Source organism: Tachypleus tridentatus, chromosome 3 (genome assembly GCF_004210375.1).
Source record: "Tachypleus tridentatus isolate NWPU-2018 chromosome 3, ASM421037v1, whole genome shotgun sequence".
Taxonomy (NCBI): domain Eukaryota; kingdom Metazoa; phylum Arthropoda; class Merostomata; order Xiphosura; family Limulidae; genus Tachypleus; species Tachypleus tridentatus.
In genome coordinates this window covers 108,755,296-108,780,318 of record NC_134827.1, presented here as the reverse complement: position 1 = coordinate 108,780,318, position 25,023 = coordinate 108,755,296, and the positions used below count along the sequence as shown (strand labels likewise).

The following is a 25,023-nucleotide window of genomic DNA, read 5'->3' as shown; positions in this document are numbered from 1 at the left end:
GGACGGCTAGCGCAGATAGCCAGCCCTCGAGTAGCTTTGTGCGAAATTCAAAAAATAAACAATCTTTATCAAAAAAAAAAAACAACTTACATTAACAAATATGCAAGTGTGTGTTTATATTTATTCTTATTTTTACGTCATTGTGATATTGTAGCACGTGAAAGAAAGTATTGTTTAAAGTTTTTTTAAATATGTACATTCGATTATCTGTTACTAACTAAACAACGTTGTTAAGGGTTAGTTTAAACGTCACTGTAAGATATTGTTGTAATAGTGTTACAATTCGGAATTACTATGACAACAGAATTTTACATTGAAAATAAAAATCTTTTAAAAGGCGATTAGTTGTGAGCAATCTACTAATTTGATTTAAATATGGGAAAAATAGGGAGATATGTGAGGAGAAAGTTACGAACATTGTTTTTGTGTTTGATTCCATCTTGGTACGTGGTTTTTTATGTGATCTAAAGTGCGTGGATACTCCCTAAGCCTTCATTTGCGAGATAACCCTATTACTTAATTATGCCTTTCTTGTTATTATTACACATATTATTATTCTATATTAATATTTATTTTCACAATTCAAAGTTTGTCGCATAGTTTAATAACTTAATACAAAATATTATTGCAAGAGTAATTAGAAAACAGTGGACGATGATAGCTATAAAAAAAGATTTTATTATTGTAATTACGTGAAACAGTATTTTGTATTAAATGCAACAGTCATTTCTTGTTAGACCTCTACATATTTTGTCTGATACAAGCTTAAAGGAAACATCAGTAATAGCATTAGGGTATTATTATTTTCTTTTTCGAATGAAATTACCGTGCTCGGTTTATCTAATTTCTGGGTCTATAAGTTTGTCAATATGGTGATACTGTACTAGCTTTCTTTGGAACAGACCAATACAATTTATAAAATTTTGTTAACATATTAAAGAAAGCAATAATATAAGCAATTAATAGATGACCCAACCAGCATCTTTCAATAACACTAATATATTTAAATTTCGTTTTTTTTCATATTTTTACACATTTGTTTTATTTGTTTGTTTGTTTTTTTAAATTTCGCTCAAAGCTACTGATGGGCAATCTGCGCTAGCTGTCCCTAATTTAGCAGTGTAACACTAAAGGGAAGCCAGATAGTCATCACCACCCACCGCCAAATCTTAGGCTACTCTTTTACCTAGTGGAAAAAGAATAGTTGTATTTACCCTTACATAATAACGCCCCTACGGCTGAAAGGGCGAACATGTTTGGTGCAGCCTTCAGGTTACGAGTGGAACGCCTTAACCCACTTGGCCATGCCGGGCCATTTATATACATTATTATGTGTTTTTTTTTTGTTTTGTTTTAATTTCGCGCAAAGCTACTCGAGGGCTATCTGCGCTAGCCGTCCCTAATTTAGCAGTGTAAGACTAGAGGGAAGGCAGCTAGCAATCACCATCCACCGCCAACTTTTGGATTACTCTTTTATTAATGAATAGTGGGATTGGCCGTAACATTATAACGCCCCCACGTCTAAAAGGGCGAGCATGTGTGGTGTGACGGGGATTCAAACCCGCGACCCTAAGATTACAAGTCGAGTGCCGTAACCACTTGGCCATGCTGGGCCCATGATTATGTGTGCGTGTGTACATGTTTTTCTTATAACAAATCCACATCGGGCTATCTGCTGTATCCACCGAGAGTAATGGAACCCCTCATCTCACCGTTGTGAATCCAAAGACTTACCTCTGTCCCACAGGGGACATATGTGATTAAAAGCAGTCACTTCTTTAATTTTCCGCATGTTTATATCAAAGGGAAAAAAATAACAATATGCATTGTGGACAAAATTAGATTTCCATGTATTAAACAACTTACATTAATAAATGTACATTTACATTTATATTTATTCCATCTTTTTGTTTTGTTTAGCTGTTTTGATTTTTACTAAATTATTTTTTTACATACGTAATATTAGTCTCATGCCCCAAGTGACTCAGTGGTAAGTCTGAAAGCTCAAAACGCCAAAATACGGGTTACGATATTCGTGATGGGCACAACACAGGTAGCCCATTGTGTAGCTTTGACCTTAATTCCAAACAAACAAACAAAATACTTTTACTAATTTATTTTATAGCTGCACTGGAAGATACGAAGAAAATGAAAGCTACGTTACAGAGGTAGAAGAAGAGATAGATGATCTTGTCGAAGAAGCCGAATTTGAAAACTTCAGAGAAATAACCACGGTTAGTCAACCACAGGAAAATGAAAAATATAAGTTGTTCTTTTATGAAGAAAGCTTGTTGCGTTTCTGTTCACTTTATGAAGGTTCATTTACATTTGAAACAAAAGCTGAAATCCATCAAGCTGAAGAATCATACGATTGCGAGAGACCAAATATTCACGTTTCAACATTCTGTAAAAGGCACTCAGTTTTTCAGTCCAGTAAAGAATTAGAGGGCAGCTATAGAGAACTAGAAAACATGAAAAGTATTTTACAATTTGGATATTCAACAACTCAGTCAGCCACTGTTGACTGTGTTCCAATAAGAACCATGATAAACAGTCAATTACAGGAATATACAGTTACCTTCCTAAAAATAAAAATAAACATATGGTACAACGGTGGGTATTCCCTTATTCAAACAGCACAGATACTTATAACGAAACCCGAAATGGAAAGAAGTCTGACACATAAAATCGGTAAGATAATTTTAAATATCCTTATAGTTTATGTAATACATTGTGAGTCGGTCATGGCCTAAACGTTAGTGTGACGAGATGTGAAATCGAAAGATCTAAGTTTGAAAATTCCACTAAACAAGCTCCATACTGTGGGAGAGTGAATACAGTTACTATTTTCAAACACACATACAAAACACTGTTAGTAGCGGGCCCTGCTGACTGGATGGTTGGCTTGTAGTGTCTGTATAAGTACGTTCAGGTAATTAACTTGAATAACTTAAAACTCGCAAATGTTATTTTACACGTTACATTGTGGTTAATCAGCAACCCAATTACAACTATTTGGTGTAACTGAATTTATTTCAAGAACGGCAATGGTATCGAACTGATCTATTATTTGGAGACAAAAAAGAATCCATTTAATTACTGTAATAATGGTTATTAACATCCGGGTGCTTGGTTAGCTTTGATGAAATGGAAATTATTACACAATATTTTTAATCAAAGATTAGACCTCTGTAACATTTTGTTCAAAGATTTCGTTGTTTTGCTAAAACAGTTTCTGTTAATCTAGTTTTGTTTTTGTTTTTTTCAGCATCTACATCATCAGTGCAACCGTACAGTTCTTTCCTCAATGTCAGCAACTTGAGAAGTTGTTCTTTATTCACACTCCCAAATATCAGCAAAAGTTTCATTTACAGCAGCATCATTTTCATTCTCTTCTATATTTTGGCTTCTTTCATAAATTATCTCATATCATAAACTTTACAAGACTGAGGATCAGCATGAAAATTTATTACTGTACTGAATGCAGTACCTTACATTGTTTTCCATTCCTTCCTGTACTACTTTATATGTTTTAGAAATTGTACATATTTGGTTTGTTTGTTTGTTTTGGAATTTCGCACAAAGCTACTCGAGGGCTATCTGTGCTAGCCGTCCCTAATTTAGTATTGGAAGACTAGAGGGAAGGCAGCTAGTCATCACCATCCACCGCCAACTCTTGGGCTACTCTTTTACCAACGAATAGTGGGATTGACGGCCACATTATAACGCCCCCTCGTGTTGCTTTCAGCGAAATTCCAAAAACAAATGAATTATTTTTACATTTTGCATTTATCCAAAAACGTTTGTGACTCGTGGTTTAAAATGTACATCTTTAATGAGATAGAGATTATAAAACAGATAGAGAAGATTGGATATTTAAATTTCATCTATAGAATTTAATTAATATAATTAATATTATTACTAATCTTCAGTAAATTAATATGAAATAACTGCTAATTTTATATAATTTTCTGAGAATTATTTAGTAATTGAATATCTAAACTTTAGTTAATATTATTTAGTTACCGTATTGATTAACAAAAATCACATTTTAAAGGGTTAATAAATTTACTTTTGTATATAATTACAAAATTCTTTTAAAATGTGGTTGTCTTGTAAATTAATAAATACTGTAACTAAATCTGTCATATCATATTTAATGACCTAAAATAATTCTTAAATTATTTTGCCATTGGTTTTGGCCTATTTAGGAATACGGTACAACAGTTCTAGAATGTTGGACTACTTTCTATTCTCTTGAATGAATTTTTAATTGTCCTTCCAACATACAACTTTATTATTTCATGTATTAAGTTTTACAAGACTTGAGTATTATTAATATTTAATTAATTTGTTCTTTGACACTGATATGTTTATATAGAAGACCAATATGCAACTTTAACTCTTATAACTATGTGACCTTTGAAAAACGTTTAAACAGATCACTGGCATACCTATGGAAGCTGACTTTTCATTCAACATGACTTATGTTTATCATTAGTTCAACTAAAATTTGTTGTTAGAAGAGTGAACCTTGTCCCTGTACCTTTGCTTCATCATATTAGAAGCTTAATTTCTATTAAAATTTACATTATGACTCATCTGACATCTATCTCACAGAACTTAAATTATAACAAAGTAATAACACTAATTATATTGTAAATAATTTAAATTTGAATATTATTTTTCTGGAAGAAAAAAATGAATTGAATTTTTTCATACTTGGTTTATTAATCAGTTGTGTAGAATGGTTCACTTTTTTATGAAACTTAGCACTGACATAAAAATGTCGGTGTTTAAGAAGGTTTAACTCATTTTAGATGCAAGAGCTTGGAGGTATTCCCATTTTGACTAAACCAACAGATATGTCCAATACTATTCCTGATGAGAAAGTGGTCATCACCCTGGTAACGTATCTCAGTGCACGACTGATTGATCTGAGTGAAGAAATTCGTGCAGCCCGAATTTTACAACTTGCGTGGAAGAGACGACAAATTAGGAAGGAAGAAGCCAAGAGGAAGGTAGGTTCTGGTCGTGACATTAAATATCATTTTGTTTGTTTTAGTTACCCTACATAACTGTTAGTATGACATTTCACTTTCTTCTAATAACAAATGTTATGGCACAAAGAAATAATAAACTTTGTGTAAAGTCATGATATGGTAGATCTAGACAGACTGAGAATTACTGAAGGTCAGGGTGTTATGATACTGGTAAGAATAACCAACAAGGGACCCTCAGTAAGACAGTGTCTACTGCATCTTTATGCAGAGATAAAGATTGTGACGTAAATGGAATATCTGTAATAAGGCTTAATGTACCTTGTAAGATGGTTTCTGCTCTCTCGTGTTGAATAAAGTTTTAAACAGCACTAGCATTGCTCTTGGTTCATTGGAAGACAAAATGTACATTTAAAATAAGGGTAAAATATAAGCCAAAACACAAGACTTCAGATGTAAACAAACCTGGTGCCTCAGTGCTGCTAACAGTGCTGTCCTTGTAGCCAATTTGCAAACTAAAGTTTCAACTGTATTGAGTACCTCTTGTTTGACTCTTAAATTGAAAAACGTTAGATGTACCCTACAAACATTTGGGGAATCTTAATAAACATTTTCCTTATCTAAGAAAACTAGGTTCAGCATAGAAAACATCTTATTACTGTATTGAAACATACTTTAAGAGAGAGAGAATGTACATTTAATACAAAGCAGGATGTCTAAAAAAAATGTAAGGAAAAATATCTTGTATATCAAATGTTAAAGTACATTTTGTGCTTAAGTCCATGGATTATTTCTCTTGTGATATTTTACATGGCAGTAAGATGTTTAACAAATCTTTATCTATATAAGCCATTTACAAAGTTAGAGTTTACATAGAGTATTTTGGGTGTTAATCGAAAGGCCATGATGACAGAGGCATACACCTCACAAATGGTTCCATTATTATTACTTATTAACCTCTGGTTAAGAAAAGCCTGTCACAAATTATCACTTGCATTGTTTTGAAAGTCTTTCTTATGGTTACAAGCTATCCTGACACCTTTTCTATATATTGTAAGCGACTTTTATTCCAGTTTAGCAGTTTGAGCGTATCATGTGGAGACTATTAACTTGTAACAGTGATAAGTAAGTAACCAAACTGTTTTCATAGTGTGTTGTACTTTTGCTTTATATGTATACATGTATTGTCAGTATTTGTATTGTTTGGTAATATTGTACTTTATGTTGCAGGCCAAAATTAAAGCTGCAACAGTAATTCAAAGAGCTCTTCGCAAGTTTTTACACCGGCAACAACTGAACAAACAAAACAGGGCAGCGACCATCATTCAGTGTGCCTTTAAATGTTTTGTAGCAAGGAAACGTTTGCAAAGCTTGCGTATAGAGAAACTATTCCAGTACCAACAGCTGATGGCTGTTGTTATTCAGGTTTGTAGTAATATATTGTGGTAGAGTACTTAATTAAGGAAAACTTAACATATTTTCCTGTAAACAGCATTGAAAATATGACGTGCATTATGTTTTTATTGTATAAACAATGAGGTTTTCATACATCTGCATTTAAACAACTGAGAAAATTTGTTATGTAACTAAAGTTATGTGCTGTACATTTTCCGATATCTTGTTTGTTTCTTTCCAGGCTGCTTACAGAGGCTTCAGAACAAGGAAGGAAATGAAGGAAAGATTAGTTGCTGCTGTTACCTTACAGAAGTATATCCGCTCCTGGAAGGCACGGAAATCTTACTTGAAATTCCAACTGGCTGTTAAAACAATACAAAGCCAATATCGTGCCCACATAATAGGGTGTACACAGAGAAGAGAATATATCCGTATAAGGTGTTCCATCATCTTCATCCAAGCTCTTGTTCGTGGTTGGTTAGTCAGGAAAAGACTGGAAAGACAGCAGCGAGCAGCTGTGGCCATTCAAGCTGTTGTGAAAGGGTGGTTAGCTAGACTAAAATACCATCAATTGTATGCTGCTATTCTTAGACTTCAAAGAGTCGTGAGAGCTATATATCATGGTCAGCAGTGCAGAATGGCTTATCTGAGAATCCGTTATGCAGTAATAAACATACAACGATGGTACAGGACGAAGAAAACTCGACGGAGTTTTCTGGCAAAAGAAAAGCTGTCGTTATATTGCAAGCACACGCAAGAAGTTATTTGGCAAAAAATTTCTTTAAAAAACAGAAAACAGCAGTAGTTTGTATTCAGAAGTGGTGGAGGAACACTAAGACGGGACAGAAGGTTAGGCAGGATTATCTTGCTCTGAGAAAAGTGTTGTCATATTACAATCTTATATCAGGTCCTACCTTCTCCGAAAGAGGTACCTGACCCATAGGTCAGCTGTAATAAAGTTGCAGAGCTACTTTCGTATGTTAATGGCTAGAAAACGTTTTCTTCAGATAAGGCATGCAGCAATCACTCTGCAGCAACATTTTAAAGCTACGTTAGCAAGAAACAAAGAGAGACTGAGGTTCCTTCTACTCCTAAAACTAGTGGTTAAAGTACAAGCACAATTCAGAATGAAAAAAGCTCGAAAAGACTTCCTGGCTTATAGACAAGCTGTATTGGTTTTACAAGCCAGAATGAAAGGGTTTATTGCACGCAGGCATTATTTGTTAATCAAGAATTACGTTAAGAAAATAGAAGATAGACGCATTGCTACTCTAAACTGTCGGAAGGAAAGAAAAGAGTATATTCTGAAAAGAAATGCTGCAATTCTCATCCAAGCTGCATATCGAGGATTCGTGGAAAGACGAGAGTTCTGTATGCAAAAGAAAGCTGTGATAAAACTTCAAGCATGTGTACGAATGTACCAACAAAGATCACGATACATGGAACTCTGTTTGGTTACCTACAAAATGCAGGAAAGAGTGCGTGCTTGGCAGTGTGGAAAAGAAATTCGGAGGAATTTCTTGAACTTAAAACAAGCCACGATCACTTTGCAGACACAGTTTAGAATGATGAAGTCCAGGAAACGTTATTTAGAGCTTCAGGTAGCTTGTAGAAGGATCCAGAAGCTGATACGAGGATTTCTAGTTAGAAAAGGTTTAGAATTTTAAAATGGGCCACTCTTGTACTCCAAGAAAGGTACAGAGCAAAGAAACTAGCTGTGGTTTGTCGTAGAGAGTATTTACTTGCTCAAGGAGCTGCTATCACTCTGCAAGCTGGAGTCCGTGGCTGGAAGGTCCGGAAAGAAACCGAATTCAGTCTCGTGCGTGTATTTTGATCCAAGCTCAGTACAGAATGTTTCGGCAGAGAAGTAAATATCTGCTAATGCGAAGATCAGCTGTAATAATACAATGTCGTTACCGTGCTTGGAGTTTGGGGAAAAGAACCATGTTACAGTACCACATCAGTAAGGGAGCTATTCTAACAATACAGGCTTGGGTACGGGGGGTGGATATGTAGACGATTGCTGCAGAAGTATTGCAATAATATTGTGACAGTGCAAGCATGCATCAGACAATATTTGGTTAGGAAGAAATACATTCAACTGAAGCAAGTGGTCATCAACCTACAAAGAAGATACAGAGCTGTCAAGGCTTGCAGGTCGGCAAAACACGAGTTTCAGAAGGTTAAAACTCCAGTCGTAACAATTCAAGCGGGTTACAGAGGCTGGAAAATTCGGCAAGAAGTTCGTCAGTTGCATTTTGCTGCAACAAGGATTCAGACTTGCTTCAGAAGATACTCAGATCGCAAGTCTTTTCTTAAACTTAAACAAGCAGTAGTAGTTTTACAGAAAGCTATCAAAGCATATTTGATGGGACAGAAAGATAGAGCTTTCTACTTGAGCTTGAAGGAGTCTGTGATAAGAATCCAGGCAGCATATCGGGGTTGGAAGCTTCGATCAGCACTGAAACGCAGACGAGATGGTGCTGTAATAATTCAAACTCTTTACAGAGGATATAGAGAGAGAAAGAAATATGCTGCAAAAAAAAGAGCAACATTGGTACTTCAAGCTCATTTCAGAGCTTTTCTGAACGGAAGAAGGGAATTGGAACGTTACTTAGTAATGAAGAAAGCAGTGTTGGTAATCCAGAGCTCTTGGCGAGGGCACCAGGTAAGACAACACTTGAAGAAAGAACACCATGCAGCCATAATCATTCAGAGATACATCAGGGGATTTATTGCTAGAAAGAACTTTCAGAGAAGAAAAAGTCTGTTCATCAGGATCCGACAGCTTGTAACTGATGTTTTAATACTCCAGAAACTCAAAAAGAGAATTCTGAGGAAGAGACGGGCTACCACATTGGTACAGGCTTGGTTTAAGGGATATTTAGTCAGGAAAAAAATGAAGGAAGAAAAGGCTTCAATTATAATTCAGTCCTACATGAAAATGTTTATAGCAAGAAACAAGTTTCTGGAAATGAGGGCTGCTTGTGTTACTTTACAAAAGTATGTCCGTGGTTTGATAAAGAGAGCAGAATTTTTACAGATGTGTCGTGCGGTTACATTCATTCAGCAAAAGTTTAAAGCAAAGCTCTCTGGACGAGCTGAGTACAGAAGGTACCAGTTGCTACGTAACGCTTGCATCAAGGTGCAGGCTTGGTGGCGAGGTTACGTTGTAAGGAAAACGGTTGGTCGTAATCGTTGGGCTGCTACCACAATACAGGCTGCATACAGGACACATAGGACAAGAAAACAATTTGTTCAACTGAAAAAGACAACTGTACTTCTTCAACAGAGATGGAAAGCAAAGTTACAATGCAGGTTGTATCATCAGCAATTTGTGCAATTTCGTCAGAGTGCCATAATAATCCAAAGCGCTTACAGAGGCTTCGTGGCAAGGAGAATTACGAAAACCATGGTTTCTGCACGTATTGTTCAGTCTGTCATACGTTGCGTCATTGTAAGAAAGAAATTCTTAGTAATGAGGTCCTCGGCCATGAAGTTGCAGTCTTGGTATCGCATGGTGCTGGCTAGGGGGAAGTACCAAAAGAAACTCAGGGCAGTATATGAAATACAGAAATACTTTCGAAGTTGGTTGTTAGCAAAAGAAGTGAGAAAAGGCTATCTTGAGCTTCGAAAGAGTGTTGTGATAATTCAAGCGTGCTTTAGAGCAACAATATATAGAAAAAGGTTTCAGGTTGTGAGAAATCGTGTTGTTTACATTCAAACCTCATATCGAGGGCGAAAACTAAGACAACAGTTTCTTCTCCAGCGAAGAGCTGCTGTGGTGATTCAACGTTGGTTTCGGGCAATACGTGAGGATCGAACACAAAAGATTAGGTTTGTTATACTTCTGTGTTGTTTGACCATTGTAGCTATTGTTGCCTGAAAAAAATTCAGTAAATTTGCTTGTATATATTATTTGTTAAGTGAATCATTTAAAGTTTTTCAATTAAGTTTGTTAAGCATATCATAACTTGAAATTTAGTATGCACTGCTGAATTGTTTACAAAGTGTTGGTTTTATAGAATAATAGATACAACTCTATTTTATGTTAAATAATGCATGTTGAACAACGTGTTGAAATATATACATCAAGATTTGTTTGGATTCAACAAGTGATTTAATTGGAATATGATGTGTACCTGTTTGCTTCTATCAATAATTTGTTTTACTATAAAATTTAATGTAACACTTAAAGTGTATTGGTAAAGTTACTTAGCCAAATAATAGTAATGATTTATAATTTAAATAGATTAAACAGATGAGGATCCCACTGGGTGATTAACTTTATCACGAATATCTTTAAAATGTAAATATTTATTTATTGTAATTAAAATCAACATTTCTCCCTATAGAAGCTGGCTATTTTGAGGCATTTTTTGTGATTAACAACAAATCTTGCAGTTCATGGAAATTTCTTTTGGCCTTAAATGGTGCGGTTTTAATTACAAGATTTCCACTGAAAAGATGATATCACATTATAAACTTGGTAATGTCTTCATGATATCACATTATATCCAGTTTGTTTCTCACTTGGTAATGTCTTCATGATATCACATTATATCCAGTTTGTTTCTCACACTTCATGATATCACATTATATAATGTCTTCATGATATCACATTATATCCAGTTTGTTTCTCACTTGGTAATGTCTTCATGATATCACATTATATCCAGTTTGTTTCTCACTTGGTAATGTCTTCATGATATCACATTATATCCAGTTTGTTTCTCACTTGGTAATGTCTTCATGATATCACATTATATCCAGTTTGTTTCTCACTTGGTAATGTCTTCATGATATCACATTATATCCAGTTTGTTTCTCACTTGGTAATGTCTTCATGATATCACATTATATCCAGTTTGTTTCATGATATCACATTATATCACTTGGTAATGTCTTCATGATATCACATTATATCCAGTTTGTTTCTCACTTGGTAATGTCTTCATGATATCACATTATATCCAGTTTGTTTCTCACTTTGTAATACTTTTATTCTGAATTTTTCTTCCAACTTGAAGCGAAGATTCATTTCAGTTGCATGTATTACAGAAATTGTAATGAACAGTTTGTGTGAAATAAGTTTAAAAAATGATTACAGGTTTGAGAGATTACAAAGCAGCACAGTGAAGCTTCAAGCAGCTACAAGAGGTTGGTTAGTACGTCGACAAGTGAAAAGGTTAAAGGCAGCCATTACAATTCAAAGATGGTACAAAAGTGCTCTGATTAAAAGACGTTATCTGAAAATCTATCGGCCAGTGTTACTACTCCAAGTCAAGGCACGTAGTTGGTTACAATGCCAGCAACTTCTTCAGATGGACCAGCAACTTGAAATTAGAGTAAAATTACAAGAAGCTGTTCGTGGTTTCTTGGCTCAAAAACACCTGGATGTAAGTAAATCATTGTTTCAGATGTTGTTTTTTATCAGCTACTTTATGTATCTATATTAGTCGAAACATTGTCGAGGTCTGTTCATTAGTTGAAATTGTAGATTATGAAATGCTCTAAGATCTAGGTATACTAAATGTGGCACAGTTTACCAATGAGTTTAAGCTGCTTTAGGATGCTAAATGTTGGAAAAAACAAACATTAAAACGTTTGATATTTAGTCCTAAAAATCTGTATTCATATCAAAACACTGATTTAACAAGTTTTCATTTTAATCTTTAAATGTTTTGAAACTTGATTTGTTGAATATGTTACTTATGGATATCACTGAGTACCTCTAAAAATAATAAATAGAATGTCTGACCTTTCCATTTACTTATCACAAAAAGTGATAAAACTGAATGTAATATTTAGATTAATAATTAAATAGGGGTGTTTGTGTGAACTTGCTGTGTTAATAACAAAGTTTTTATGCTAAACATTTCTGAAATGTTGAATTTCTTGTTGGTCATATTACTGTAGTATATTTTGTATTATTGTATATGTTAACATTATAAATAATTATCTTTTGTTTATTTTAAATTATAGGCTTTACTTATGGCAAGAACTGTCAAAGTGGAATGTTTTGTAGCCATGGTATTACGTCATCTATCGGCTGTACGAGTTCAAAGGTTTTACCGACGAATATTAAATTTGAGGTTGGCGAAGAAACAACTGGATGCAGTTGTTGTTATTCAGGCTAGTAATCTTAGTTTTTAAACATTAAATGTTCATACTGGTCAAAGTATATGGGCATTATTTTTATGCATAAAGAGTGCAACTTGATACACATCTGACCCCAGAAATTTGGGAATAAAATCACTTGTAAGCTACCATAATTTCCACACTGCTCTACAGTTTTCAATTTAAGTACATTGAAGAAAATTTTTGTGGTAAGACTTTTTTTCAGACATTTCATTTTAGAGTTTATTTTTGTGTTTGGAAGATTGAAGTGTCTTTGCACTATATATAGTTTTTCTTCCAAAAGTTAAAACTAAGATATGTTTTTGGGTGAAAACTATTAAAGTTAAACATGTTTGACTGCAGTTGCTTTTATTTCGTTTATTATTAAATAGTGATTTACAGGTTTTGTAACATTTAATACAAGTTTTTGTCTGTCACAAGTTGCCATCAAGAAAACTTGTCATCTGTACCAGATCTCTTCAACAGAGCTGGACCTGTGAAAATCAAACGTATATGGGAATTCTTATTGTCTGTAAAACAAAACACGTAACAGTTTTGTAGAAGTATTAAAATGATCTTACCAGTCTCAATGTAAGGCATTGTTGTTTTTCAAAAGAAGTGGGTGGGCCTGACACTTCTAGGCAGTTATATCACTCAAATCACAATCTGTGGGTTGCGGCTTGTGGCTTGAATCTTCATCCCACCAAACACGCCAGCCCTGGGGTGGTTTTGTGATGGTCAATCGTATTGTCTGTTAGTAACAGAGTAGCCCAAGAATTAGCAGTGGGTGGTGATTACAAGCTCCATTTACTCTAGTCTTTCACTGCTAAATTAGGGATGGCTAACACAGACAGTCCTTGTGTAGCTTTATGCAAACTTCCAAACAAACTACAAGAAGTGTGTGACAAGTTCAATTAATATATCATTTATGTTTTTAAGATAATGATTGGTTGAAAGTTGAGCTTGAAAAAAGTTTGTCATGTGAAAAGGTGTGGAAAACTATCAAAAGGATTGTGGAAATATGTGGTAGGGGGGGTTACTTACATTAAATGGTTTTTTTAATGTTAAATATCAAATTAACTCATCAGTGTGAATACTGTGTGATAATCCCTACAGGTATGACTTGCACATTTTAACGTTTTTCTAAACAAAGATAACTTATGAAAACAGCACAATAACTGTTGTATAACCTAGAACAAAACTAATATTTTATTTTTGAGTGTTTATGAAAAATAAAGACAATTTTGTTATGTTTATTTTATTACTATTACTGTAGTTAAGAAGTTTCCTTATTTGAGCTAATATGGCATATTTTAAATTATAAATATGTATCTCTTTGAACAGTGATATACATCTTAGTGGTTTTGGAAAGTGAAACAGAACATGCTTCTATTTTTATAAGTACTTCTGATTTTTGTAAACTTGCTTTTGCCAAAATTTGATTTATTGTAACTGTACAACTTGTGATGTCTTACATTAAGTATTTCATGACTTCTCCAGAGGTGGATGAGAGGACGCTTGCAGAGACTGTGGTTTTTACGTCTGCGACAGAACGTAATACTGTTCCAGAGAGCTGCTCGAATTTATCTTCTTACACAAGAAAAGGCAGCAACTGTGATACAGGCAAAAGTGCGTTCATGGTTGGTTTATAGGAGGTTGGTAAAGGAACAAAATGCAGCTACAGTTATACAGGTTTGTACAATCAAGTGTAGATTGGAAGGTAAAGTGTGTACACTGAAGTTTAGCATAAATATTGAGTTGACCTGTTAAGTTTTAGTGGTCAGATTTTTTATAAGGATTATTAGAGCTTGCATAATTCATGTGTGAATAAAATGTTATCCAGATCTTAAGTCAAGAATGGAACCAGTTTCTTCCTGGTCTGTGTAGAGGACCAGATAGAGATTGATGGAGAAGTGGGCTATGTCTTGTAGGTATACATGCTTTAATATTTAGCAGCTGGAACAATAAAACTGTTTGTTGAATGCAGGGGCTACAGAGGAGTCGAAGGCACGTTTTAGGATGGCTTTAGCCCTAGAGAGCTGAACCAATTTGAGTTGTGATAATGGAATTTTGGGTAAAACCAAATAGGAGGCTATTTTTCAACCAAACTTGTGTGTAGTGTAGCCATAACAGATTTGCCCTGTGTCTAATACCTTTGACCTTGAAGCTGTTTTAGGCCTGCCATTCTTGTTCTGATGTTTCCTGCAATGAGACCAGGGCGTTGCAAGTTTATTGGTTTTCTACTGTGATATGTCTACAGTTATCTGTTAACAATGTTTATTATTGGGTGGTATTTTATCACATAAGTGAGAAATAGATCTGTTATTTGTTGTTCATTGCCTTCTACAGGGATTTTGTTGTTGTTGTTGTTGCAATAATCAGATTTTTGCAGCTAACGAATCATGCTCAGAAAGTGCCTGTTAAATTGGATTTTGTAAAATGAATCTTGACTGGTCTGAGCAGGAGATTAGGGTATGTTTGTGTGGCACCATCCATACAGAAGAGAAGATATATTTAAGATGGCTGACCATTGTGTTGATCCATAATTATTTTATTATAATTCTGCTCATATCCAAAAGTTTCTTGCAATTATTTTATCTAATCAGATTATTTGGTCTGTTTTATAACCATCAGTATAACAATTTCAGGTTTCTTATAGTTTTTTCTCTGGTTCAGTAGATTTAGTTCCTAGATTTGTCGAATCGTGTTGCCTAGTTCAATCGTGTGATATGTCTGTTAACGAGTCAGGTGGTTCCGGGAATTTCAAAGGTCATGTTTCTGTTATATTACTAAAAATGTTAAAATCACTTACATTTAGTTGTAGTGGTTAGATTATTATTAGATGTGCAAATTAATCTGTTTTCTTTAGATATGTAACAGAGAGAAAAATTAGAACTCTGACAACATGTAGGTAAGTGTATCAGTTTCTTTGTATATCATTTGTCATTGTTTAAAAAATTAATATTGTAGTAATATGTTTCTTTCACATCAGGCTGCTTGGCGAGGGCACGTGCAGCGTTGCAAACTCAAGAGTCGTCAACTGAAAACAATAAGAGAAAGATTGAAAACCGTTAATGCGAACGCTACTGAAGATAAGAAATTATGTAATCGAACAACTTCGGCTCTAGATTTCTTATTACGTTGCCGAAATCTATCCTACATCTTGTCTGCACTGATGCATTTAGGTGAGACTGAGATTTTTTAGCTCTCATGTTACGACACCCACTTGTTTTAATTACTCTCAAGATTTGTAATTAGAAAACAGGAGAGAAATAATTTTTCAAGTTTTATGTATGACCAAACGTTCTTGTGGGTCTTAAATCCAGGAATTTTGTTTTTAGAACAAACTTAACTAAATTTCTCAATGTTGACGGATGACGTAGCGAAAAATGTCAAAGTTTCACTTGCTTCGGACACGGTGTTGGTTTATCTTTGCTGATGGTTTAATGTATTAAGTCTGTTACCTTTTAAAAAAACAAATTAATCATAATAGTACTAATTTCTGCTTTTATCTCTTCCATTCTGGTTATGAGAAAGTGCAAAGTGCTATTTTTATTATCTTATGGATTTCTCTGTTTCTTGGAAATACCAACATATTCAATACATTTCTGTTATATTCTGATGCTCACATTCTAGTGTGACCACTGAGAAAATGTACTGGAAAACTAAATGAAACATTTTGTTTAGTAAGAAGCCTGAGTGTTAATAAAATATTGTGACAACTTTTATCACGAACACGTGCATGTTGTATAATGCTCGAGTGTTTGTGTATGTCGTTCTATTCTGTGCTGCTAGGCAGTGTCAGATCCTTTAATATATGGCTTACAAAATGTTTGTTTTGAATATAAAAGTTGAGATTTTTGTAAGTTTAAGAAGAGTTGTACATGTGTAGTAAGTATTTAATGAATTACAAACGATTTTGTTTGTTGCATTTGCCCTCTGTCTTTATATCTGAGAGTGCATACATTACATAAAAAGTAATTTTTGAGACTAGCAATTACACAAGATTCCATCTGTTGTTGGAATCATTTTTGCAATCACTTAAACGCTAGAGTTAACATTTTAAAATCATGAAAATTTTTCTGTTTCTGGGACCAAGAATATTTTTTTTTTTACATTCTGGAAAAACTGTTAAAATGTTTTTATTCTGCGTAAAGATTTTAATGGTTTTACCTTCACTTGAACTAAACCAGGAAAACTTATTAAACACTGGTGTGTGATATAATAACCATCTGAGGTTGTCTGTTATAGAATGAGTATTGATGTAGAATGTCTAGGATGGAAAAATATATTTTAGGCCTAACAAAAGTGATAAATTCATGTTAGACTGTAGATATTTTTTCTTCACGTTTCTCCTAGTAAGTTCCCTTAAGAAATGTAGGTGGAATTTTAAAATGAAACTTTTGTTTAACCAAAGAAAACGATTGTTTTAATTATTTCACTATTAATCTTTCTTTCTTCTAAAATTTTAAATTTCACTTACTGTGTTTATACCAAAGCTTTTACGTTGTCCATAAATCCTTGTAAGGTTGTTTTACATTTTTTGAAAGTTGTGCTAAACCATTTTATGTAATTGCCCAGATGTTGTTACCCGGCTCTCGGCGTCATGTTGTGAGAAGATAGCAGAAGGCAGTGCAGTAGAAATCCTTTTCCAGTTGATACGAAGCTGTAACCGAAGCTTGCCTCACATGGAATTGATTAAATATTCCACAAACATCTTGTTAAATCTTGCCAAGGTTTGTATTCTCCAACAGAGATTCTGTTTCACTTGGGTTGTTACCATGACAACATAGGTTCTGCTTCAAATGTATTATTGTTCCTTGATCATTTTATTTCTAAATATGATCTAGGAAGGTCGAAACGTTGGTCTTTGCTTATCAGTAAGTGTTAATACCAGCCGTTCTAAAATACATTTTTATTTCAAGTGGGTTTCTCGTCATCAAGAAAGGCGAGCTGTTTACATTGTGTGACGTTTAGCTTCTTCAATCTTCCTCTTATCCAGTACTGCATGTTTCTGCAACACCTCTATAATACTGAGTTATTTCTTGTTGCAAGTTAACCTTATTTTATTTCATTTCTAAACTGGTTTTATAAACCAGATGCTTCTGTAATGACAGTTTAACACCCGGCTTTAAACTTACATTAAATATTTTCTCTTTATTTGTTTTCATGAAATCTTTGCATTGTTTTATTATTTTCCTTTATTTGTTTTAACAAAAGAACTCTGAAAGTCATTGTTTTATTATTACCATAACATACAGACCTTAACAAAAGAACTTGAGAAAGTCATTGTTTTATTATTACCATAACAAACAGACCTTAACAAAAGAACTCTGAGAAAGTCATTGTTTTATTATTATTATTAACAAAAGAACTCTGAGAAAGTCATTACCATAACATACAGACCTTAACAAAAGAACTCTGAGAAAGTTTGTGTGTGAAACTGAAATCCTAACCATTCACAGAGCTTTAAAGGAGTATTATAGGTGGGGCTAGGGTGAAAAAAAAAAAAAAAAGCCCATTTTGTGGTTTCACTTTTTTGTTTTTTTCATGATGGGCTCTGTATAAAACGTTTAGCCTGGGACCTAACTTACCCTTAATTTGTTTCCGTATAAAAACGTTTTTTCCTCAGCTATTACTATAAAAAGACCAACTTAACTGCATCATTTTTGTGATTTAAGTTTTAATTTATACCATTTTCATGAGAGTAAGAAGTACAAGGGATTAAAAAACACTTAAATTGCATTGAAATGAACTTGTAAATGTGTTTCAAACTTTACTACTGAAGAAATGTGTTAATTTCTTTGTTTTATGTATGCATGTGCAGGTATTACTCAAATATTGTATATATCTTATAATACTGTTGTTTAAGCTACATTATACAATGTTATTGTATTTAAGATAAGTGTGTCATGTATTTATGGCCTAAGTTATCTTTAATAGTGAGAGTACCCTTGTCTTTGATGAAACAAAGCATTATAGTTTATATAATTACACATGTAAGAAAAGCGTACTTAATTAGCTGTACTCGTTATCAAATTAGATTTCAGTTTTGATGTAAGTGGGCATCTGGTTCTTATCACAAATTAATAAGTGTAACTTGATAGCATTCTCTCTCTCTCTGTGTAATAGATGCACAGTGTGTGTTTCACTTGATTTTCTCATCATATTGTAACACAATCTCAATGAATTGTTTTCTTTCCACATCAACAGTATGATAAAACGGTGGATTCTGTGTGGACAGTGACTGGTTCTCTCGATACTCTGCTGGACCTCTTGCGAATCTACAGAGAGAAGGGTGAAACTATTTTTCGAAAGTCTGTACACTGTTATGGATCTTCTTCCAGGATCCTGGGAAGGCCTCGGTAATAACGACTATCGACCAGCTAGTAGAAATTAAAATCTAGATAGACTTTTATCTTTGTAAACTTGTTACAAGGAAGAGAGTTCTAGGAGCAGCCAAACAGAAATATCCGAAAATTATGGTGTCTGAAATGTGTCAGATTTGTTGTGAAGTGAGATGGTAAAAATGTGATTACATTAATAGGGTGGTGATGGTATACAATTAATTCTTAGTGTTTTAACTACACTGTTGTTTTGTTGTTTTAATAAATGTAAAACAAGAAATATATTAACTAGGCTGTTGGCACAGAGGATTAGCTGTAAAATGCACAGAGGATACTTTTAACTACACTGTTTGCACACTAGGCTGTAAAATGACACAGAGGATACTGTTTTAATAGGATATGTTTGCACACTAGGCTGTAAACAAGAGGATACTGTTTATAGGCTGTAGAATGGCAAAGGATACTGTTTGCACACTAGGCTGTAGAACTGTTTACACACTAGGCACAGAGGATACTGTTTTGCACAGGCTGTAAAATGGCACAGAGGATACTGTTTGCACACTAGGCTGTAGAATGGCACAGAGGATATTCATCACAGTTATTAACAGTCTAACAAAAGATTATTTTAGTGTTCCTTTTACCTCTACAGTGTTTATATTTTGTGTTCTTAAGTGTTGTAATACTTTGGTTTTTTTCTAACCTGAATTTACATGTGGTATACTTGCAAATTTTCTAATTTGGGTCAGCTTTGATATTGTCCTGGAGAGAACAAACTGTGTAATAATTTTGGTTTGTTTGAAATGTAATTAATTGTGAATTTCTTGTAATGTCTTCTGTCATATTTTTATTTTTGCAACTGTCAACTGTCTTTATTATCTGAAACCTATATTACTTGAAAGAGTGTATGAACTGAACTGAATGCTGACTTGACTTTGGTGTAGGTGATGAAATCTAACAAGAATGTGATGGAGAAAATCAAAAGTCTCCATTATCTTACCTGTCGGCGACACAAGATGGAAGAGGAAAGGAAACTGACCAAAGCTCGGTTGTCCACCACTCTATCGTCTTCATTTCTTTCATCTTCTGTGTGTTCCAAGAGCGTGATTTCCAGCATGTCTGTCTGCATTCCCCATGTCACCAAAACCAGCCACAAATCCAACCAGACTGGATACTTGGACACAAACACATGCGAGAATTTATTGATCCAGTTGATGCTATAGTTGCAGTGATGAATATGTCAAAGAATTCCAAGCACTAGGACCGTGTCTTCCTTGTACATTCTTATGATTTTTATTCGTGTTGTATGTGTGCTGTAGTTCATACACCTCTCATTTTTATCACTTTTTTAACCTGTATAAAAGAAAAACAAACAAAAACAGATTATCATGTACGTTTTTATGTTGTATAATAATAAAATTGGATTAAACTCAAAGTGGGAAAATTTTGTCAGTTATTAAAATTAATAAGTTACATTTTATTTTTGGATTACCTCGTAACACTGTTTTGTTTCTTTTATTCAAAATAGTAGTTGTATAAAGTATGCATTATGGTACTGAAGGAAGTGATTTACATAAAGGCCAAACAAAATTTTTATTTGCAAGTTCTAACAGTTTATATCTGAATGTGAGAAAAGAATGTTGTATGTAAACCACAATATATCTGTAATATCTAGTGCTAACAATACCTGTGCCTGGCATGACCAGGTGGTTAAGGCTAATACAAACAAAAGAATGTTGTATGTAAACCACAATATATCTGTAACATCTAGTGCTAACAATACCTGTGCCTGGCATGACCAGGTGGTTAAGGCACTAGACTTGTAAACCGAAGATCGCGGGTTCGAATCTCCGTCACACCATGCTCGCCCTTTCAGCTGTGGGGGCGTTATGATGGTACGGTCAATCCCACTATTCGTTGGTGAAAGAGTAGCCCAAGAGTTGTCAGTGGGTGGTGATGATTAGCTGCTTTCCTCTAATCTTACACTGCTAAATCAGGGACGGCTAGTGCAGATAGCCCTTGTGTAGCTTTGCGCGATATTCAAAACAAACCTGATACGTGTACTTATGAGGCCAACTGGAATACGACAGACATATTTTTAGATTTCACAAACAACGACTGTTGTGGTGTGAATTAGATAAGTGAATTATTATTAATTCTATTTACGTCAGTTACAAATCAGATTGGTAACTTAAGGATTAATAACATAATTACTTGTTTTTCTAACGTCAATTTTTATTATTTTATTTGCATTAATTTTACTGTCCCAAAAGAACTGGTGTTTCTGTACAAATACACGAGATTATAAAAAAGGCATCAGGCTTAGCAACTGTTTTGGAACAAATATGAGGTTATTAAAAAAGTCATTAGGCATAGCATCTGTTTCGGTACGACATGTAGGCTTAGAAAAAAAAAAAGTTAGGCTTAGCAACTGTTTTGGTACACAACCATGAGGTTATTAAAAGTTGTTAGGTATAGCATATGTTTCGGTACGATATATAAGCTTAGAAAAAAATGTTAGGCTTAGCATTATTTTCAGTATAATACGAGGGTTTGAAAAACTTGTAGGCAAATGTTACACGAAGTGACTAAGGTATTGCTTTGTTTGTTGTTTTGAAGCAGACTTGAACCGAGGTGGGGCAAATAAGATGACACATTGATTCTCTAGTCGAAATTCTTCAACGAAACTAAACGTTTTAGGAAAGAAAAGACAAAACAAAAATCACATAACTTAGTATCCACTCCGCTGAATAATAATGAATGATTAATTGTGATGATACAATCACATATTAAAATACCTGAATAATTTTAGGTTACTAGTGGTTGGTAGAGGAGTGCATCAGAACCTATCTTACACATTTCAACCACTATATGTTCCTTAAAAGTGTAGGGTTGTTCGTAAAGGTGGAACACTTTTATAAACTAATGCGTTTTTATTTGGTTTTTTCATGGAAATTTTCTGTAGGTTTGTTGATAATAAAGTGTCAACTGCCGCTTTTCAGTTGACTTAAACTGTGATGGATGAGTTAATGATGCTATAGCCACGGTCTTTTAAATGACTGCGCTTTTAACATGATTGACTTTAGAAAAACCATTTCCTTAATTACGTTGTCGTGGAAGTTGACACTTGTTTTCTTTCTTATTTCAAAAAAACAAAATTTGCATCCATTATAAGTTTTGAAAACCCTGTTGTGGGAAATCCTTCATGAAAATGAATCATAGATTCATTGAGAACAGGAGTGATGGAACCTTTCCAGTTCATGTATGTGATGTGCCTATAAATCTGCAGAATGTGTTAAAATTAAAGGAACAAAAAAAAATTCGATTCTGAGTTTGCCCTCATTCATCAAATTGTCTTAATACAATGATACTGAAAGAAAATTTCGTGCTCGGCTAAACAATACAAGTATCAAACATTCCGGTTCACAAAAGTTAATTTTATTAACCGTTCAGTGCCGTAGACGAGATAACTCGTCCAAGCCGATCGGTAACACAGTGCCACGGACGAGTTAATTCGTTCTAAATAATACCTAACTTCAACGCTAAATGTCAGCACCATACATGCATTTGACCTACTTACAAATTGTTTCACTTTCGATCCAAAATGACGTCACGAAAAAGTTACAAAATGAAGAAGCATTAGAGTTGTATTGTAGCAGCTGAAATACTTGGCAGTCAACAGGTTAATCTAGACATTTTATATTTTTTATTTTGTATTGTATTGTTTCTTATAGCAAAGCCACCTCGGGATATCTGCTGTGCCCACCGAGGGGAATCGAACCCCCTGATTTTAGCATTGTAAATCAGTAGACTTACCGCTGTACTAGCAGGAGGCTTTATATTCTTTAACCTTCATAAATCAGTTAGGTTTCTGATTGTTACGCCTCGTTCTATGGTTAAAATATGCGACGCTACAGTTAGGCTTAGCATATATTTGTTATTAGGGCTAGTATTCGATTTTGTTAGGCCTAGTTCTTACGCTAAACTGCAGTGTGTTAATTATTGTGGGTTTGCCAAATAGTTTCTGGTTACTGTTGTTGGTGATGTCTCTAGACGGACATACCTATCAAACCAGTACTCGTGCACATGTCAGGGTTTTAAGACGGATTATTTTGGTTTGCCTCCCAAATCTTTGCTTATTGAATTACTCCGATGGACCAACGGTGATTTTACAGATTCACACATAATTCCGAGGTTCGATTCCTGCCGATGGTAGACAGATATGTCATTATTATTTATTTATATACATTCTAATTAATCTACAGTTTTATTCACTTTAGTACTGTTATATGTATGTAGTATATACTCTTCAATGATACATTTATCAGCTATGTATTCACTACTTGCATGATTGAGAATCGAACATGTTGTGCTCCCGCTTACAGAGTAAATTTACGAGTGTGAATTAGCGACTGTCATCGCCGTTTCGGATCTCTGGGTAAACTCTGAGAATCCACCAATACTGACTAGAGCAGCAATCTTCATTTAGTTGTGTTTAGATTCTGGTTCCAATTGTCCTCTGCTGGAACAGCGGTAAGTCTTCGGATTTACACCGCTAAAATCAGGGGTTTGGTTTCCCTCGATGGACACTGATGACCTGATGCGTCTTTGCTATAAGAACACACACACGCACGCGCGGTGGTTCCCACTTAAAGGTTCAAGTTGTGAAATGACTGACATTATTAGTTTTAACTTCCACAAGTAGCTTCCTGTTTAGTTTCCGACCACATATCTTTTTCACGAACTCCTGACGAAAGTGACTGCTTGTCACGTTGGTAAGAGAGCAAGCACGTGGATGTTAAATATAATTTTCTTTTCTGATATAATTTTGCGTGTCAAAAGAACTAGCTGTCTTTCTCAATTTTCATTAATAAAATCTGAAAAATAAAGTTGTTTTCCCTTCTGGTCTATCTTTATAGGTCAACTCAGAAATGTCTTAACTTTTTTCTGAAACTGGAGTGTGATGTGTCGTTTCTGTATAACAAGCTCACTCTGACAATTCAATGAAAACAGTGTTAAATTTATTATATTTCTTGTGTTCAAATTACAATATATATATTTTAAAAACAAAACAAAAAGAGTCCAAACACACTGAGAGCTGAAACCAACATTTCTGATTGAAAATTTTAGAAGTTTAACGCTGTGGTTTGTACTTTTTATGCACTTTTAAACAGAAAGCAGCAAATATGCTTATTTTTGTAACACGTTTTGCTGCTATTTGGAATAGTTGGTAACGTAGGTAGCTATGGATTGTGGGATACCGTATCTGGTATAATGCAGTATAGCGCGGTATAATATAATTCTCGGAAAAGCATCCGTTTCCATTCCAACAACCAGTGAAGTTACAATGGAGTTTAAGATGCCTGCCGGTAGGTGGGCCACATAACACACTATTGTGAATAAATGTTTCTTTTATTTAGTCGCTTGTGTTTGCTTCCTCTGACGTCCGAGTTTTATTTATTCTTGGGGATAAAATCTTCACTTGATTTCTACGGTACAAATAATATACCCTACAAGGAAAAAATAACATTGATCGCAAAATTCCTCTAGTTTGTTATTATTAATAATAATTTACATAAATAAAATCATATTAAAATGTCCTGTTAGAGAGCTCACACCGTTAAAACAGGGTTTCCATCACTTGCAGTGAGCGCATCACTGATAGATCATTGGGCTAACTTCTCACTTAACTAACAAACAGACACCTTGGGAAAGGCTGAATAACTGCATGATCCCACTCAGCGACAAGTGTGAAGACCTCTAACCCTAAAACCAGGTTTCGATGCTTGTAGTGAGCACTGCAGATATAGCCCAATCTGTAACGGTGTGTTTGGTTGTTTGTATTTTTAATTTCGCACAAAGCTACTCGAGGGCTATCTGTGCTAGCCGTCCCTAATTTAGCAGTGTAAGACTAGAGGGAAGGCAGCTAGTCATCATTACCCACCGCCAACTTTTGGGCTACTCTTTTATCAACGAATAGTGGATTGATCGTGACATTATAACGCCCCTACGGCTGAACGGGCGAGCATGTTTGGCGCGACGTGGATGCGAACCCGCGACCCCCAGATTACGAGTCGCACGCCTTAACACGCTTGGCCATGCTGGGTCGTAAACGATTGTGAGGACTACGAATAGACTTATCTATTGGTGCGATCCCATTGCAA

The 25,023-nt window shown here is 34.6% G+C and overlaps 1 protein-coding gene across 1 annotated transcript; it reads left to right on the top strand.

The window, feature by feature from the left end:
• Positions 1-1,970: 1,970 nt before the first annotated feature.
• On the top strand, positions 1,971-20,294 carry LOC143245950 (uncharacterized). Its single transcript, XM_076492201.1, has 15 exons — positions 1,971-1,990; positions 2,126-2,234; positions 4,821-5,021; positions 6,231-6,425; positions 6,637-7,163; positions 7,303-7,996; positions 8,147-8,262; positions 8,385-10,232; positions 11,506-11,794; positions 12,381-12,530; positions 14,016-14,207; positions 15,508-15,700; positions 17,097-17,251; positions 18,729-18,880; positions 19,804-20,294. The coding sequence occupies exons 1-15, from the start codon at positions 1,971-1,973 to the stop codon at positions 19,805-19,807; spliced, it is 4,845 nt and encodes a 1,614-aa protein (XP_076348316.1). The 3' UTR covers positions 19,808-20,294.
• Positions 20,295-25,023: the final 4,729 nt, after the last annotated feature.